The sequence below is a fragment of the Cariama cristata genome, unplaced genomic scaffold (assembly GCF_000690535.1).
Source record: "Cariama cristata isolate BGI_N322 unplaced genomic scaffold, ASM69053v1 scaffold19914, whole genome shotgun sequence".
In the NCBI taxonomy this organism is placed as follows: domain Eukaryota; kingdom Metazoa; phylum Chordata; class Aves; order Cariamiformes; family Cariamidae; genus Cariama; species Cariama cristata.
Genome location: NW_009614929.1, coordinates 48487 through 66290, shown reverse-complemented (window position 1 = coordinate 66290; position 17804 = coordinate 48487). Strand labels below are relative to the sequence as shown.

The window sequence follows — 17804 nt, the reverse complement described above, 5'->3', positions numbered from 1 at the left end:
ATTAAGTCATTACTTCTGAATATAAATACAAAATAGGAGGAAGATTTTTCCTTCTTTTTTTTTTATTTAAATAGCACAATTACTCAAAACCACCCATAGAAAGGAAATAACATGGAGATTTATGCAAAGGTATATAAATAATTCCCACCATTTTCCAAAAAGGAAAGTGATATTTAGCTTTTGAAAAGTGGTTTGGATTTTCAACCCTGTATGTTATTTGGAATACAGCTGCAAGGAGAAACAGCCTTATCTTTTTGACCTTTGAGGATGCTCTCTGCTGTTGAGTGATTTTCTAGATCTCTTTGCACAATTGGCTTGTTGTGGTTTGTTTGGAGTTTGGTTTGTTGTTGGGTTTTTTTTACTGTTAAGAATCCCTCTCTTGCAAGGAAAATTTTGCTGAGAGTTATAGTAGCAGAGAAACAACTGGCGCCCTGAAGTCCTAGAAATAACTCCAAATTAATACCTTGTAACTGGGAGCAGAAATGGCTTTTCAGCTTCTGACTTGCAGCTGAACCCACAGAGCTGGTCATTTTAGCAGAAGGTAGTATTCCCTGCTCTGACCACCCATCTGTGTTTACACAGCAATTACTAATATTTTGCTTGATCTTGTATACAGAGTGCCTGGGCTGGTGAGGCAGCAGAACTGTGTTCTCAGTTGCCGTTATCTTACATAATTCACAACCTTTAAACCTTTTTTTTTTTTTTGTTATTAGCTTTTAATGAAAGATATGTTACTGGCCTCTCTTTCTCACCACATCTGGAGTTTTGAACTAACAAGGTAAACTATCAGGCTAAGCAGCTTCTGTGTGTTGATAGATAAATTTTTGGGGAGCATCTTCCTCATATTACTCTTTTATCACCAGGCTAGATTTGCCAGCAAATTGCAGCAAGTGTTTAGAAACACTTCAGGGATGTTGATTATGCAGCTGCTGCATGTGGACAGCTCTCTTTGCCCTCACAGTCTGACAGTGATCTGGAGAAGCCTTTTCACTGATTGACTGGACCTCTTGCTCTCTTCCCTCACTGGACTGCAAACTGATTTGCCCAAGGCTGAAAACTGTATTTTCACTTCACCTTGGTCTCATGTGCTACTTAAGTGATCCTCAACTTCCTTTGTAACGAAAGTCTGAAAATGTGGTATTTACAAAGTTAGCTTTAGCCAAGTGAAGCTAAACTTCTGAGGCTTCTTGTTTTGCCAATAAAAACAGACTCCCCTCAAAAGAGTCCATGACTGATGTGTAATTTAGTTCACTATTCTGTTGTTGCTCATAGTTAAGCATGTCTCCCGTGAGTCCAGGGAATTCAGCCAAGTAGAGGACTTTAGTATGATGCTTCTTTCTTTACAAGCCTGTTGCTCTGTGTCAGTCTCACGGAGTGTTTAAGAAATTGATCCCTGGTGAGAGGGTTTTCAGTGTGACTGAGTTAGGGTGAATGTGCCCTACACCTGTCGGACCCTACACCTGTCTTTCAGCCAGGTTCATACATGAGCTTCATCTGGAAGATGCTGCTACTGAAAACATCCTTTTCACAACTGTAAGATGGTCAGTACAGAACAGTTCTGTTGTCGGACATCTGTTGTGGCAAACTTGGTGGAGGAGCTGTGAAGCCAATTCCAAATATTGCTTTTCTGCCCACTTTCCTGTTTGTTGTGCTTCCCAATTGACTTTAACAATATTTACTTGTAACAAGTAGTACAATTACAGGAGTTTGCAACAGCACAGAAACAAGAGCATAGGCTGCAACTCCTCATTGCTATGTCCAAGTCTCTTAGATGGCAGAATTTTTGCTGTTGCAAAATTCTTCCCACAGGTCTCCATATATCTTAAACATATTCAGGACTTTGCTCCCAGGCATCAGGTTAAATAATCAGACTGATATTCACAAAGTCATGCAATATATTTGAAATTCCCTCTTCTTGCAGGCTGCACAGACTCTGGGCATATCTCTGCTTTCTACTATATCCTGTTTTAAGCACTTAAGAGGAAGTGAAATGCTAGACCAACCCAATATAGAAGGTGAATTTTGATAAGCTGAAACAATAATCAATGTGGCCAGTATGCATTCAAGTGATACAAACTGAAATCCCATGCCTAGAAAATTATCCTGGGTTGTAAATTAATACAATATTCTACAGCCTGCCAAACTGTAATAATACACATACATTAATCTGACAATGAGTATGAGCTGGCTGCAGATGTCTATTTGACACTGAGTTTGTTGTTTAGCTGAGAGATGGAATTGAACCTGGAAGGGAAAGAAGGGCATGATGCACATTCCTCTGCTCTATCAAATTGTAGTTCAGAGCCAATTCAAATACTAACAAGAATGGATAATGCTAGATTTGTCTGTTGAAAATGAGGAAAGCATAGGGTGACCTAATAAGAAGCTAAGGTCAAAATATGAACTGATTAAAAAATATGGGCTGAACTGTTTATGAAAAGTGTGATTAAATACAGAGTCCTTTATTGCAAGATGACAAAAATTTGAACAGTAAAATAAAGATGAAAAGAATTTTTTTGGGGTGCGGAGAGATAATGGCCTTGCCAAACATGTTTTTTAATTGTGAAAAGCTAACACTTCTGTTCTCTGTAGGAGATGGATTCAAGTGTGTATTCTGTGCGCAGGGTAACACTCCAGGGTATAGTAAAGAATGAGTCAAGAGAATTATGAAGCGGGCAAAATGTGATTCACCAAAAGGACTATATATTTCTTTCAGGATGTCATCACAAGAATATTGTGTAACTTCTGAGAAATTCCTGACCTAGATTTTTCTGTCTTGGGTATTTTTTGTTTTTGTTGTTCAAGTATTGTTTGGATAGCAGAGAAAGTTTTGTGCAACACCCCGGGGTGAGGGGCAGGATACAAAACAACCACCATGAGTAAAGGGAGAAAAGTTTTGGGAAAAACCCTGTGAGCTGTGGGGCTGAGATCCTTAGAGACCCTCTTGCATCTAAGGAGAAGAGTGGGAAGTTGTGGGAAGGAAAGGACATACATGACTTTCATCATGTTTTACACTCCAGGGCTGGGAGTGGTTGAGGAATGGTTCTAATCCCTGACTCAAAGTAAGTTACAGTAACTTTGAGGTTGTTCTGATTTGCTATGGCAATGCAGTGGAGCATAAAGGACATCTAGGATTCTCAGAGTGCCCTATTCTACCTAAGAAACCAAAAACAGAAGAGTTTTTTTGCCTTCTGGTGATTTCTTGAGGCTGTGAACAGAAAAGGTCTTTTGAGCCCCGAGGACACGCTGTTCAGTACACTTGCAGGAAAGGAAGGTACAAGCGTTCTCTAGATCTTTCTCTTCTGCAGACTTAGTGTCTTCAACCTCAAATTACTCAATTTTTGTGCCCTTCTGTATCTCAAACACCGGAATGCAGCATAAGCCCCATGGTATTATGCTACCTTTAATTAAATACAATGGAACAAAATGTTGTTAATGATAAGCAGACATGTGAGGTTTTGTTTAAGCACATGTCCAGTTGCTCACTGAAAGAGATAAGAAATTGTGACTGTATTTCCTTTAATCTATTAGATCTATCAGAGTAAAAATAACATCTAAGGTAAGATAATAGCACTATAAATTTTGCTTCTTCATTTGCAGAATCGTTTATGATCTCTTTATTGGCCCCAAAAATGTCTATTAAAAGTTGAGATTCTTATTCTTCAGCTCTTTTCTAAATATTAAATCTAGATAGAACTTTTAGACGTGAAACACAGCAATGGGTATAAAAATAATACCTCTTTTTGTAGCTGTCTCATTTCAAGCAAGTACAATTGTTGATTGAAAATCTTAAATTTTCCTTAGTCACAGCTTAAATGAATGTGTTTTAGTTATTTGAACTAACTGGAAAAGCTGCATTTTCGAACCTGACCCAGAGTCTGTTGAAGTCAATCTTTTTATTTAATTCAGTGACATTGGAGTGAATTAGGCCCGTTCTGTTTAATTATCTCAATTACAGGCAATGTTGATTGGGTGATACTCTGATCTCATTCTCCAAAAGAAGGATATTCGGCAAGAAGTCTTCCCTTGTTAAAATCAGATACTGCACAAGTTGAGCACCTCTGGGATCCTGCTGTCTTTTTGTTGGAATCACCAATAGAGGAAATATTTTCCCTTAACTAAGACGTGAAAAACAATCATAAGGTCACCTTGTCATGGTGGTGAGATTTGTGATTGCTTTCTAGTGGAAAATAATGGAACTCCCTCTGGGATCAGTGTGCCTGATTTAAAATACAGGATAAAGTGATGTTGGAAAGACCAACTTACAAAGTGAAATCAAATGGTTGAAAGAAATATATAGCCTGCATTCCTGAGCTATTTATTTTTTATGCTGAATGGTAATAGCAGAATTGTTCTCTATGGCAGGAAAGAAGAGTTTTTATTGATGAAAATTGTAGAACCTTAGTACAGGTGATTCATTAAATTTTACTGTGTATTAGAATAGAACATTGCTACTATAAAATTTTAATTTAATAAAGAATTTGAAAACCTAGAAAAGAACATAGATTCTTTCTTATTGTTAGGGATTGTTTTAATAATCAGCTGTTAATGTAAACTTTTTCCATTTAATACTGTGAGAAACATGCTGTACTTTTAGTTATGTTCCATCACATTTGCTCTTGATTAAAAATACTGAGCAGAAAGTCATGCAAATTTTTAACACATGGGAACTTTGTGACCTTGACAACAAAGCAGCTTCAAGTGTTTTGTGTTGTTTTATTACTTTAGACTGACTGCAATGTGTGAAATGTGAAGCTTTTGTAAAAACTGAAGACAAGAAATTACTACAATTCCCTGGAATAATTACAATAAAAAATTTCTGGACTATAAATTCAGAAAATAAAATCATCTTAATTTCATCCTCTCTTTTAAGCTGCAAAAATATAACAAGAAACTTCACTTTTGGCCTCAGTTTGTATCTGTGCTTCAGAATCATGACTTCTATTTGGGAGCGCTCATAAATCTGTCAAACCTGCACAGCAGAGCAACACATAAGTGTTGCTGCCTTGGACTTTTGGCAGCATCCAGGAAAGAGGGGGAATCAAGATTTATTTGTTTTGTTTTGCTATGTTGTTTTCCCTGCCAACAGCTTCTAATTGCTAATATGCCAAAGAACTGAAGTAATTTCATTATTCATGATTGTTGATTTTTGGCCTTATAAAATGTTTACAACTTTTGTGCACATTTAATAGTTTTAACCCCTCTCCCTGTTTTTAAGGATAAAAAAAAAATATTGCAGACTGTTGTTCTCCTATTTAGTGGCATTAGGATCTGGCCTTTCTCTAGGATAAATAAAAGGGGCATTGTCTTTTAAAACACCACATTCATCCTCTCCTCTTCCAAATAAAAGGTGTGTTTGAATCCTGGCCTATTTAGGAAGGCCTCAAAACTGAAACTTTTTACCTGTTTCGTATCTAACTTTTTAATTATTCTTTTGACAAAACCTGCCTGGTTGTCCTGAACCTGTATCAACAGGAGTCTCACAGTTTTACTCCAGTGAGAACTAAAGTTCTGTAGGAAGTGATACACAGAGATCCTTGTCTACTGTTGATGATACCAGTTCAGTCATTTCACAGTTATTACAATCTATCAAGCTGTTAGCTTGACTTACAGGGCATAATGTTTCTATGTCATGTATTAAAGCTACATACACACAACCTCTTGAGTCAGGAAGCAGCAGCGCTGCACAGCATAGTGGATTTCTGTATAGCATGACTGTAAGACAGACCTGACCTTGTGGCAAATTCATTGTGTATGTGGAAATTAAATAAGGCTTTTAAGTTTATCCTGTGCTTGAACTGTCTTTAAGCCATCATGCTTTCCCTTGTTCTGGCTATGAAAGACTGAAGTATTTTCCAAAACTGGCAGTACAGATTCTTTCCAGATGTTAAGAAACTGCTTGAAGTTAAATGGACCTAAATAGCAAGTGATGATTTTTACTTATTCTTTTCGTTATGTCAAAATGACAAAGAGACTTACCAGTTCCTCGTAATTTGATGGTAAGTTGTAAGTATATGAATAAGGAAACAGCAGCAGCTGGGAATAGGAGTGAATTGTCAAGTATGCCTTGATTGTAGAAACATGTTCACGAATGAAATCAGCCAAAGCCTTGGTCTCCATTTCAGACTCAGGTGCAGAGCCACAGTAAGTGGCATCACAGGGGCTTTTTGAAGCCCCAAGAGCTGGGAAGAAAGGTGAATTTAATGAGTATTTAATGAAAAAAGCTGGTTGTTAGGAGAGTCATGTTACACCACTTTTGTAGATAAGCCTTGGAAATCCTACTGACACAGATGCCATATCAGAGGAGAGAATATTTTATTGCACAGTTAAGACACTGGGCATTAAATAAATATGCCCTGTGCAGTGTCCATAGTTGGAGGAACATGAGTATTGATGTAAAGCCCTATATTATGTAACTAATTTGGGATATTGATTTGCTTCAGTACCTAACAGTCCTCTCCTTGCACATCTCCCCCATTTCTAGGATGCTTCCAGGAACAGCCAAGTGGAAACCACTCAGAAGAGACCCTCTCCACCGAGTGAAACAAACCAAAAGAAAACTCTTTTGGTTTCTGTTCTGAACTCATAGACGTGCGTATGTGTGTATATATATATATATATGTATATGTGTGCGTATACATGTGTGTAAGTGTATATGTGTGTATATATATATGCATGTGTGTGTATATATATAAATGTTCATAGATCTAGCCACATACTGATGATGCTAGTAACCAAAGTCTGTTTTTTGTCCAAAACTGCTCCAAACATTGAACACAAGCTACTCCACAATGCTATACTGGTGGTCTTCACTCAAGCTTGAGCTGGACCAACCATCAGGTAGGGAAAAGCCATAATTAAGTATCTTGGCTGTTGCACCCCTGTGTGATTGCTTGCAGCTATTGTTAGGAGACACTTACTGCACCAGCCAGCATTAAAATTCCTGTTGGGATCTGTACCAAGGCAACGGCTACCAGCATTTTTAGAGCGTGTCTTTCTCCACATGCGGTCCTGAAGTAGAATGGTGAAGCATAGATCAAAACTAAGTGAAAGTTCTAACGGTTGGCTTTTACAGCAATACTCTTCTTGAGAAAGAAGAATGTACTTACATTTGTCCAAGTGTAAACGTAACCATCAATATTAACAACAGGCAAAACATAGAAGTCCAGGCTATTGAGAAGTGTGGTCATGACAGTATCTTTTCCATAGGTCTCAACAGCCTAGTTGGGGAAAAGTAGAAAAAGTTGATGATGCCTTCATAGATCTGTATCTCCTGTGTGTATTTAAGGCCTGGGTCTGGATCAGGAATTAATAAACATGGTGGGCAAAGTCATCTAGGTCACTCCACCATGTGAGATGGCAGCTTTGTGACATTACATACACTTAGAGGATTTACACTGACTCAAACCACACTGCTGTTAGAAAGCCATCTTATTCTGGTAGATAAATTATATGGCAAAGCAATGTTGATTTTGAACAGGATAATAAATCACAGGAAAGAGATTTCCATCTACTAGCTTCTTGTTTACAGACAAAGCAAATTTCCCGTCCATATATTCTCCTGTCACTTTAAAGGTTTAATACATGTGAGAAGGACAAATGATTATTCCCTTTTTTAATATCTGTTGTGCAGAGAAATTTCATCAATAACCAAAATTATAGAGAATATTTCCAAAGAACATCCAACACATTTCCAGTCATAATGCTGTGGATGCACATATTCATAGGGAGGTGGACTTTTCCCTGCACTTTTTCAGACACATATATTAAATAACAAACATAAGAACTCCTGCCATAAACCTGTATATCCTAATAGTTCATGGCCTGGCACTTTGTATGCTTCTTCTCAGATTTATATCAATGTTGAGGGAGCATGCAGTGATCAGGGAAATTTGCTCTAAGAAATATGTTGCACCCATATTTCCTTTAGACAGACATAAAGGACAACACAGGGAGCAATGCAACGGAGAAAGGACTCTTTTGTCCTGTAACTAGCAAGTGGGAAGGTTGGATGTGGAATCTAGAAAAGCAGTTTCAGATCACTAGAACTTACTTTTTCCTGTTTTGTTTTTTTATGCTTGGCGGTTTTTTTGGAGATACATATAACAATTCACCTTGTTCATGTTTTTCTCTATTTTATTTTTTAATTTCAAGTCTCGAAGCAATCCCAAGTGAATCGCTGATGACACTCAGTGGACTGCATTTTTAAAGTGCTTCTGTCTATCCGCGCTTGGATCCACTGAGCAGAGCCACTGCTGGTGTCAGGTATAGCCATGAATTAAGTGACCAGACAGTGAAAATGACAGCTGTAGTGACGTGAATTGCTAAGAGAAAAATGGTAGCACATACTGTCTGCAGCCTTATTAGGAGATAATGAAATCACATTCCCATTGAGTCCACTGAGATGTCATTTTCAATTTCCACTGCTCCCTACACAAAACCGCATGGCTGTCTGGTAAGGCTGAGATTGTGCTTGCCACCAATGCCTCTGCCAGCGTGGCTCACTCACGTACTTTGGCTTTCCTTTACTTGGGTTTTAAATCCCAGCTGCTGCTTCTGGGTTTGTTTTTCTTTTAATCTTCAAGCAGGAATTCTTACAAAATTTGAGATCCAAACAGTGAGTTGTTCTGCTAAGCTGACTGATCTCCCTCTGCTGAGGGGGAATGTACCTCTTCTCTGTAGAGAAGACTGTGCAGCATTTGGTAATTCCCAATTGCTTTATGCTGGTGATAAGGAGAAGGAAAAGACAAAGGAGATGATAGATAAAATTGTTTAATTCAAGGCCCAAAGTATCCCAGCCTGAAGTGACACTAATTTCACCTGTGCAGCTCTTTCCTGAATATGATTTCATGTTTTAAAGACCTTTCTGTACATTCTGAAGTGGCAGCTCAAAGGGATGTACATGCATTTCCCTCTTCCTGAGTGGACTTTAGGGAGCTTCATCTATAGTCTTCCTCCTCTCTTGGGTACATTTCCTCAGTGCACTCTGTGCTCAGCTGAGTGTAGGTTTCCATCCTCTCTGTTGCTTTACTGAGTAAAGCTGGTTGCAGGGAACACAGCACCTGACACTGTAAGAAGACTGCTGTTCTGACGGGCATTCAGATGCCTTCTGATGTGCCCTTAAATTTCCTTATTTCCTACTCATTATGAGTATGTAAAGAACATGACTATGTTTATAGTGTTACTAGACCTGTTTGCTTGTCTCTCACAGTTCTCTGTGCAAAAAGGAATTTACAGACTGTAAGTAACCCTTGTAGTTGTCAGTACCTCTTACACATGCTTTTAGGTAATCTTAAGCTGCTGAAAGATTACAGGTCCAACCATTAAGAACTGGTTTAAGTAGTTACACCCTAACCATCTAAGAGAAGGGATATGTAGACAGGTGTTTAGAGGTAAAAAGGCAACCTGCAGTGGCCTCAGCTCCTGCTGCTGACTTAAGATTTTCTTAAACATAGTTGCATTCTGTAAAATATTTTTTCATCATTAAGTTTACTGACTTCTTTCACAAACCACTGGCAGAAAGCAGGGGAGATCCACTCTCTTGCATGGAAACCACAATCCATAAAGATGGCCTTCTTATTTGGACCACTTTTTCCCATCTAGAAAAAAAACAAACACACACAACACAAAAACCCCCAAGTCTTGAACAAAATCATTTGTATGCAGAACAAGTGAGTCAGCTTGCTGACCTAAAAAGTCAACCTTTATACAAATATGGCATTCCTTGATTAAATTGAAATCTATGGAGTGCTCTCAGCTGTAGCTGACCATAATATTCAAGCTAAAACAATAGACTCTTAATAATTTCATTTTTATTAATGTAGATAATCTTCCCTCCCTCCCCCAATTACTTGATTATTCTGCACTGTTGATTTATTTCCTGTAGTGTCTCTAAGACTTGATCTTGTTTGTTTGAATGATATATTATTGTAAATGCTTATGCAATTTTGGTCAAGTGATCTTTATCCTTTCACCTTTATTTAAGTCATCTTAACATATTTATTCATAAGAGTTATGCGAAAAAAATGGTCATGGTTTAACCCCAGCTGACAACTAAGCACCACACAGCTGCTTGCTCACACCCCACTCCCCCAGCAGGATGGGGGAAAAGAACTGGAAGAGTAGAAGTGAGAAAACTCATGGGTTAAGAACAGTTTAGTAATTGAAATAAAATAAAATAGGATAATAATAGCAATAATAATAATAATAATGAAAAGTAAAATAACAAAGAGAGAGAAATAAAAGCCAAGGAAGACAAGTGATGCAAATGAACACAATTGCCCAGTCAGTCCCCAGGCAGCAGTCCCCAGCCCACCTTCCCCCTAGTTTATTGCTGAGCATGACGCCATACGGTATGGGATATCCCTTGGGTCAGCTGGGGTCAGCTGTCCTGGCTGTGTCCCCTCCCAACTCCTTGTGCACCCCCAGCCTCCTCACTGGTGGGGTGGGGTGAGAAGCAGAAAAGGCCTCAACGCTATGTAAGCACTGCTCAGCAATAACTAAAACATCCCTATGTTATCAGCACTGTTTCCAGCACAAATCCAAAACATAGCCCCATACCAGCTACTGTGAAGAAAATTAACTCTACCCCAGCCAAAACCAGCACAAAATTATATATGATGAAGATACAAACAAATTTGTTGCCTATTGCTAAAGAGACTGATGTTTATAGATCCTTTTAGAGTAATTGTGTTTACAAATAACAGATGGAGAGAACATAAAGGTAGATGATCATTTAAACAAGCTCTCACAAGAGTGGTTGAATTTATATGTCTGAACTTCTAATAGTTCATTATGCCCCTTTAAAAAAAAAATCTTCGAAGTTGAAAAAAATCATAGTAGTAGTGAACAAAATGTATTAGATTTTCTGCAAAATGTATATTACTGTCTTAGTGTCATTGATGTTTTAATAGACATCATAATCTTGTGGGGGTTAACAGAGGAAAAGTCTGGCACAAAGAAATCAAAGCACTTACTTTGAGAAGGTACATTGGCCGTCCTTCATATGTTTTCCCAATTACACTGCGAGAGACAAGGTTTGGGTTCTGAGCAGCAATATCAGCAGTCCAAGCAGCTATCTGTTTAATAAGGAGGTTAAATTTACTTATGTCTCTGGAGGTTAAATTTACTGATGTCTCTGTTCCTCAGGTCCAGGCTAATTAATTCACAGACTTCAAGCCAGAATGGTCCTTCTGAGCATCTAACTTGACCTAATATTTAATACAGTTAGTAGATTTCCAAGAATCAGTTCCTACTTGTACTACAGCTATATGTCTGAATTAAGATTTTCTAGAGTGAATTTATCTAAACCCATCATTGGAGTATGGCTGGTGGATTACAAAACACTTTGAATGCTGACCGTATATAGTTATGACCTTGTCACCCCTTAAACTCTCTTAAGAAAAGAAAACTGTTTTCCTTCTTAAGCTAAGTAGATTGAATGCCTTAAATCTCCTACGCATTGTAATGTTTTTCAGTTTCATGGCTCTTTTATTCATCATCATTCTTTAATGACTGGCAGAAGTGCTGGACATAGATTTGTAGGAACAGTCCACCAAAGCCAGATACAAAAGAAAGACTATCTATCTCCTTCATTCTATTTACTATTTAAGGGAAGTAATAACAGCCTTTATTATCTTAATATTGGAGCAGATTCCGTTTGTTACAGGTGTCTTCAGAAGCTCACAAAAAAGTTGTCACATCCACACAAAAAAGTATTTCACGCCGAAAGAGCTATCTATGAACTAAGAAAAAGGCAGGAAACAGCAGACAGGTCTAGACAAACTGACAAGGAAATACTAGAAATAATGGTTGACATTATGGATGTTGGTGTTTTTTTGCATGCCAATAACCTTTGCAGAGTCAGAGGAGGTTTTGTTCTTATCTTTAACTAGCCTTGTAAAAGGAGACTTTTTTTAAGGTAAGTTCTGGTGGAAGAAAGTTGGTTAGTTCTGTATATGTTCTGTAGATATCACCTGCAGAGGAAATACAAATTTTCTTCTTTGAAAATGTAACAGGTGCTTAGTGGGCAATGATCAGCATAAAAATGAGAGCTTTTTGCAAGGAAAGACATGAAAGGGAGATTGACATACTTTTAAGAACTGTGGTGCAATGGATGATAAGGAGCCATTGCAAGGATGTGAAGAGTGACATGGTCCAGATTACGTGTCAGGAAAAATGAGCATGGCTGTGAAAAAGGAGGGAGGAGGGGAGATCTTATGATGGAAGATGAAGAGCTAGAACTGGAGCAGGGAATGGAATCAAGGTTTTTAGCAGAGGAGATGGGAGAAGGAGTGAAAAGGAAAGCGCAAATTAGTAGTGGAGCATGTCAGCCTGGTCATCGGATTTCTGCCAGAGTTTCCTTGCAGCACTGGAAGCAGAAGTAGAGGAGATAGGTGTAGGAAGTTGGGTTATACAGATTAACTCTGTACGGAGCAATAAGGAGGAAGGAGAGTTTGGAGAAGGAATTATCATATTAATGGATGGAGCAGAAGAGGAAAAGGGAAGGAGGCTGGAAGCATATCAGAAGCCATTTTGACTACAGAGGCTAAAGTACCAAGCTGATAAACTGGTAAACTTCTAGATTTTACCGTTTCCCAGTTGTTGTACTTTTCATAGCTGTGTCTGGCAGTACGAGCTTTGCTGTCAAACTGGGCGTCCAGCGCGGCCTGCAGATTGTCAATCAGAACTCTACAATAGAGCACCATGAAAAGTGCAAAGAGAAACATACAATTTGCTGGCAGGAAAGTAAGCACCAGGTAGACATTTCAAGGTCTTCCTGGAATTAAGGCCACATGGATTGTGAAGTGAAATGTGCGGGGCTTGATTTATGCATTTGAAAATAAGATACATTAGGTTCAAGTTGCAACCTACTTCCTGCCTCAACCTTGCCACCAGAACGGTCAGGGAGCAATAGGTTCCTCCTAATTAGTACCTGCCTACTTACTCCCATACTAATAAACCTCCAGGGTGGCAACAGTTTGGTTTAGGAAGAATGGCAATGCTGAGACAGAGTATGCGTAGAAAATGAGCTCTGAGCTGACCTCATGTTGCCAGATTGCCTCTGCCTCAATAGGAAAAGGGCACTCCTTTGAACTTGTGGCACTGGAGGAGTTAGACTGCTGCAACATAACACTCCCATGCAGCAACCCAGACATGTTTGCCTAATGAAATTCTCCATCAAACCATGCTTCCAAAGTTTAGGTGTGGTTTGACAGCTCTCTTGTAGGTGGCATTATCCATCCCCCAAGCTACTTTACTGCATGTGAGGTGGGCTATTAAAGTGGAACACACAATGGCAAGAAAATCCCAGCATCCTGTTTGGATTGGTTGGATCTCTCTGGTTCATCTTTCCCTGGGGCTGACACAAAGGCATAGCTCATTGTCAAGCATACTCTTGAGGACCTTCTGCTTATATTTCAACCTTGGCTATCAAAAAATTAAGTCTCTTGTTTTTCCAGTGCTTGTCTTAACATTCTTACAAATCTCACTCGTCCAGGATATGTCCTTGATCATTTGTGATTTGGATAGAAGGGCAGGAGGCCAGTTTGCGAGGCACCACCAGCCTTCAGAACAAACAGTGCAAATGACTACATTGACATGATGTCATGGTGCTGCAGCTGCACTTCAAAAGAATTGTAACGGCTTGGGTTGTCACAAGGACGCTCCACTCAAGTTTGTCAGGGACGCCTTCCAGACATTATGGCCTTTGTTGCAATCAAAAGATTTGTGTATGGACCTGAGGGAGTTCATGAATATTATAGGAAAAACTAACACATGTAGAGTAACTCCTCCTTTGCCAAAGAGGAAATTCCACTGAAATTAGATTCCTGTGCTGTATGTGGGCTGTGGCATTATGGAAAATGGTTTCTTCTAGAGTGTTTTTAGATTCTGTTACCCCAGCGGCATTCAGATCAGCCATGGTTAACATAAGGCCTGTAAGTTTAGGGATGGATTATCCTTGGATTTAGCAGATCATAAAAGTTCTGTTTCATGAGAACTGTGTGGTGTCCAATCAAGGAGTTTGGTCTGGTGGCAACAACAATGGGGCTGAGAGACAAAAACTCTCCACTCAGCCAAATGAAGTCATGAGAATTTGATCAAGTAATACTGACTTTCAGTGTCTGAGTACATGATGTTGACAGAATATCCATTGCACATTGAAGGAGCCTGATAAATCAAGCTGGGCTGAGCCAATTTGTGATGCTCAGATGGGGCTAAAGGAGAAATGAAGACAGACAACCCCACTCCACTTCAGCCCAAAGTCAACTTCTCATCCTTGGTAATGCTTGCACAGTGATTGGAAGATATGAAATATAAGCAGTTGCATGGTCGTGATCTTTTCTCCTTACTCTCCCATTAGTGCTACTCACTACAATGCTTCTGTTCTCAGTGATGTGTAAGGTGGTAGTGTGGTCTGTTCCCTCCACTTATGCTGCAGTTGTATTCTGTCATGGAAACTCAGGGGTTTTACTTTTGGGTAATATACTTATGAAATATTTAAGCCAATTAAGAGCACTCTCTTTGGAGAAATCTTTGCCATGGATCTGCTGTGTGACTTGAGTAAGCCCAAGGCTGTCCTGGGAATTTGTTCTCCCCACTCCCTTGACCCTTCACCTGGCAATTGTTTTCTCTTTGTCATCAGTTGAGGTTTTTTTGCCCCTCTAGCTATCGTTCTGCAGCTTAGAGAACTCAGTGGGGAACCCCTCATGGTGGCCCTTGGGCCTCACCATTTTCTGGCTTCAGTTCCCTGATACTGTCAGGCAAACCCATCTGGTGTACTTTCTGGCTCTTTCTAGACCTTTGCTGCATTTTGTCTTCCATGGGAAGTCTTTCTTGTTCCCTCTGTACTCCAGCTTTGGGTACTGCAGTGAGCTTTCACCTCGGGGAAATTCCTGGTAGTAAGTCTCTGCTCCCTGTCTCTTACCTCTATCAAGATTTTACCTCACCCCTTTAACGCAGAGTAGCTACAGTCCTTTTGAACTGCCATAGAAAAGCTGAACCCAGTAGAGGCATCCACAGGAGGGATGACGTTTGTGACAGGAAGATTAGTTGACCAATATGAAAAGATCAAACACATTTTCCCCAGGATTTTATCTCCTTCTAGTCTAAATACAGTAGTGAGAACAAACTTACCTATACTCCACTCCACTTTCTATCAAAATATCTTCAACCTCAAAAGACTTGTCAGCTTCAACTCGGAAATCAACTTGCATTTTTGGCCTTACCAGTGTGACAGAGTCTGGCTGCCAAAAGTCAACCTGAAAGAAGGCCAAATGAATACATAAACAAATAAATACATACATATGGCTGTGATTTTTAGGTGGGTGTATGTGTGATGGTGATGTTGATTGTGATTAATATACTGAATTTCATTCCTATCCTATTACACTGATCCAACCTTGCTTGCCAGAAGTATCAACCCAAATTTTATCTGGAAATTGATTAAGAAGATTTTATTAGGTCCTGCAATTTATATGGCAGAATTCTGGAGATGCCAGTAACAGTTTCACAAATGCCAAGTATTCTACAGCATCTGAGTGCAAACAGGCTTGTGAATTTTACAACTATCTTTACAACTACTTTCATTCTTTGTACAGATTTCATTGGAGGTTTTTGCCTATAAGCATTAGACAGAAATGGACTCCTGATTCAGTGGCAGAGGGATGCTACATGAATACTTTACATGAATCAGCTGGGAAAGACTATTGTCTGTATGAGTGCTTTTAAGACTTAGTTCATTAAAGTTGGTATAAGGAACCTGCACCTTTGGAAGATGTTTAGCTCAGGGTGGACAAACAACAGTGCTATTACTATTTCACATATTTTTACTGAAGTCAGCTTCCAGACTTCTGGATTTAGTGCCCTATTAAAGGCCAATTATTCTCCCCCAAGAAAATTACAGCTGATGGGCTAATTCATGAACTGTGTGTCTTCAAGTGAGATGACTATTCATTCCGTGATATACTATTATGTCGGTCCTGACTGATTGGTCTGTATAACAATGGTACTTCAGGCATCTTTTCTTTGCTTAAAAGAAAACAAACAATCCCTTTATATTACAGACTTAAAAGCAAGAACAGTATATTAATTTTCTTAATATTGGCAGCATCATACCAATAGTATATTCTTCTACAGAAAACTCTTCCAGCATGCTATACTAGCCTGTTGATGATAGTTCTCCACATCTGTACTTCATTAAAAATACCATCCTTTCATCCTACAGATAGTGGTGTCTTTTTCACCAACAGCTATTTTACAACATCAAAGCTGAAGAGAAATATTGAAAACACATTTGCTGTCTTTATTGTTTTTCCTCATGTCATCGTGTCATCATATATCTACATCAAGGTCAGTAAGAAACATGCAGCTTGGTTGGAGAGAAAGGAAGCTTTAAAGGGAAGTCAGAGAAGAAAAGATGACATGAGATACTAGAGGCCAAAGAAAAGTTCATTTTGTTGGAAGTATGGATTTTTAGATTATTTACATGAGCAAAATGTTTTGCCTATAATGGTAAAAGTTCTGGTAGTTGGAATTTCCATGTGTTGTCTAATACATTCTTGAAAGCACCCCACACTGAATACAGCGTTTCAAATTAACTTTTTCTATTAATAAATTCTGGTGGGCACTTTGATATTCAGACTGGGTTAACCAAACTCTCTAGGAAGGTATCGGAATGTATTTGTATAGCTCTACCTTTATCACATTGTCCTGTTCCTTCTGAAGAAACACTCCAGCTGACTTGAACGGAATCAAGATGAGGTCTTTAATTCAGTAGCATGATTTTGGTTTTAAGATATATGTTAGTTGAACAAAAGGAGAAATGTTCCTTTCAAATGCAATATAGACCCTTCCCCGAGTTCTTTACCTGCATGTTGCTGGCAAGGGAATTGATGATTTCCACCTGCTCATCATTCTGCGGAATCACACGAAACACCTTCTGCCTGAAAGGGGAGAAAAAGATTGGATTTGAAACAGGTAAGTCAATTGAAAGGCTTTTGCTCATGGAGAAGAAATTGTGCAAATATAAAACTTGATGTCTGTTCTCACCCATCAAAGGCAAGATCCTGCAGGTGAGCAGAAACAGCTGCAGCACCTATGAGAACCAAAAGCCCCCACATCTTTTTAAAGAAAAAAACCCAGGTTTTCAGTTCTTCTGTGCTGCTTTTATAACCTGTTTTGTCCTGCTTTTTATCAAGTATACACCAGAACAACCCACTGATCAACTGATAGATTATTCCCTTGGCTTTTTTTTATTTGCATACTATTTATAATGTGTGTTTTACCCCACAGCTGTGAAAACAGCTGAAAGTCTCGAGGGAGGCTGGCTAAAGAATCTTGCTATGTGAGCTAGATAAAGTCTCGATATGAGAAAGTGAATTTAATTTACTTTGTTCTTTTCTGTTGTATGTGAATTTTGATTAATTTTTTTTTGGGGGGGAATCGTTTGGTTGCTGGATTACAAATTTTATAATACTTTATTGTTACTTTATGTAATGGTAGATGTCTATCAGATGTTGTTGCAGTGTGACTGATCTTGACCACACAGCATTGTCTCTCTTCCTGAATAATATGGGGCTGACTCTGACAAAGGAAAACACAGTTGGGATGTACCAATTATCTTTTTTTTTCCCCAACAGAGAAGAAAAGTATTGAACTTGTTCTTTGCACAGTCACTTCACTAAAACTTATGAGTAAAAGTCAGGTGTCTACAGAACTCAGAGTGTAGAAATTTCTAGTCACAGTAGTGTTGTACACATACTCCACATAATACATTCATTGATTCTTGCATATTCTCTAATTTA

General features: G+C 38.8%; 1 protein-coding gene across 1 annotated transcript in view; it reads right to left on the bottom strand.

Moving 5' to 3' along the window:
• The window catches only part of CPB1 (carboxypeptidase B1 (tissue)), a 20896-nt gene extending 3776 nt beyond the window's left edge, over positions 1 to 17120 (bottom strand). Inside the window, exons 1-9 of the mRNA XM_009699615.1 lie at positions 17050 to 17120; positions 16868 to 16943; positions 15136 to 15260; positions 12591 to 12690; positions 10977 to 11078; positions 9498 to 9599; positions 7110 to 7220; positions 6921 to 7011; positions 5980 to 6182 (exon numbers count right to left, since the gene is read on the bottom strand). Coding sequence (XP_009697917.1) covers positions 5980 to 6182; positions 6921 to 7011; positions 7110 to 7220; positions 9498 to 9599; positions 10977 to 11078; positions 12591 to 12690; positions 15136 to 15260; positions 16868 to 16943; positions 17050 to 17120 — 981 coding nt within the window. The remainder of the gene's footprint in view (positions 1 to 5979; positions 6183 to 6920; positions 7012 to 7109; positions 7221 to 9497; positions 9600 to 10976; positions 11079 to 12590; positions 12691 to 15135; positions 15261 to 16867; positions 16944 to 17049) is intronic.
• Positions 17121 to 17804: the final 684 nt, after the last annotated feature.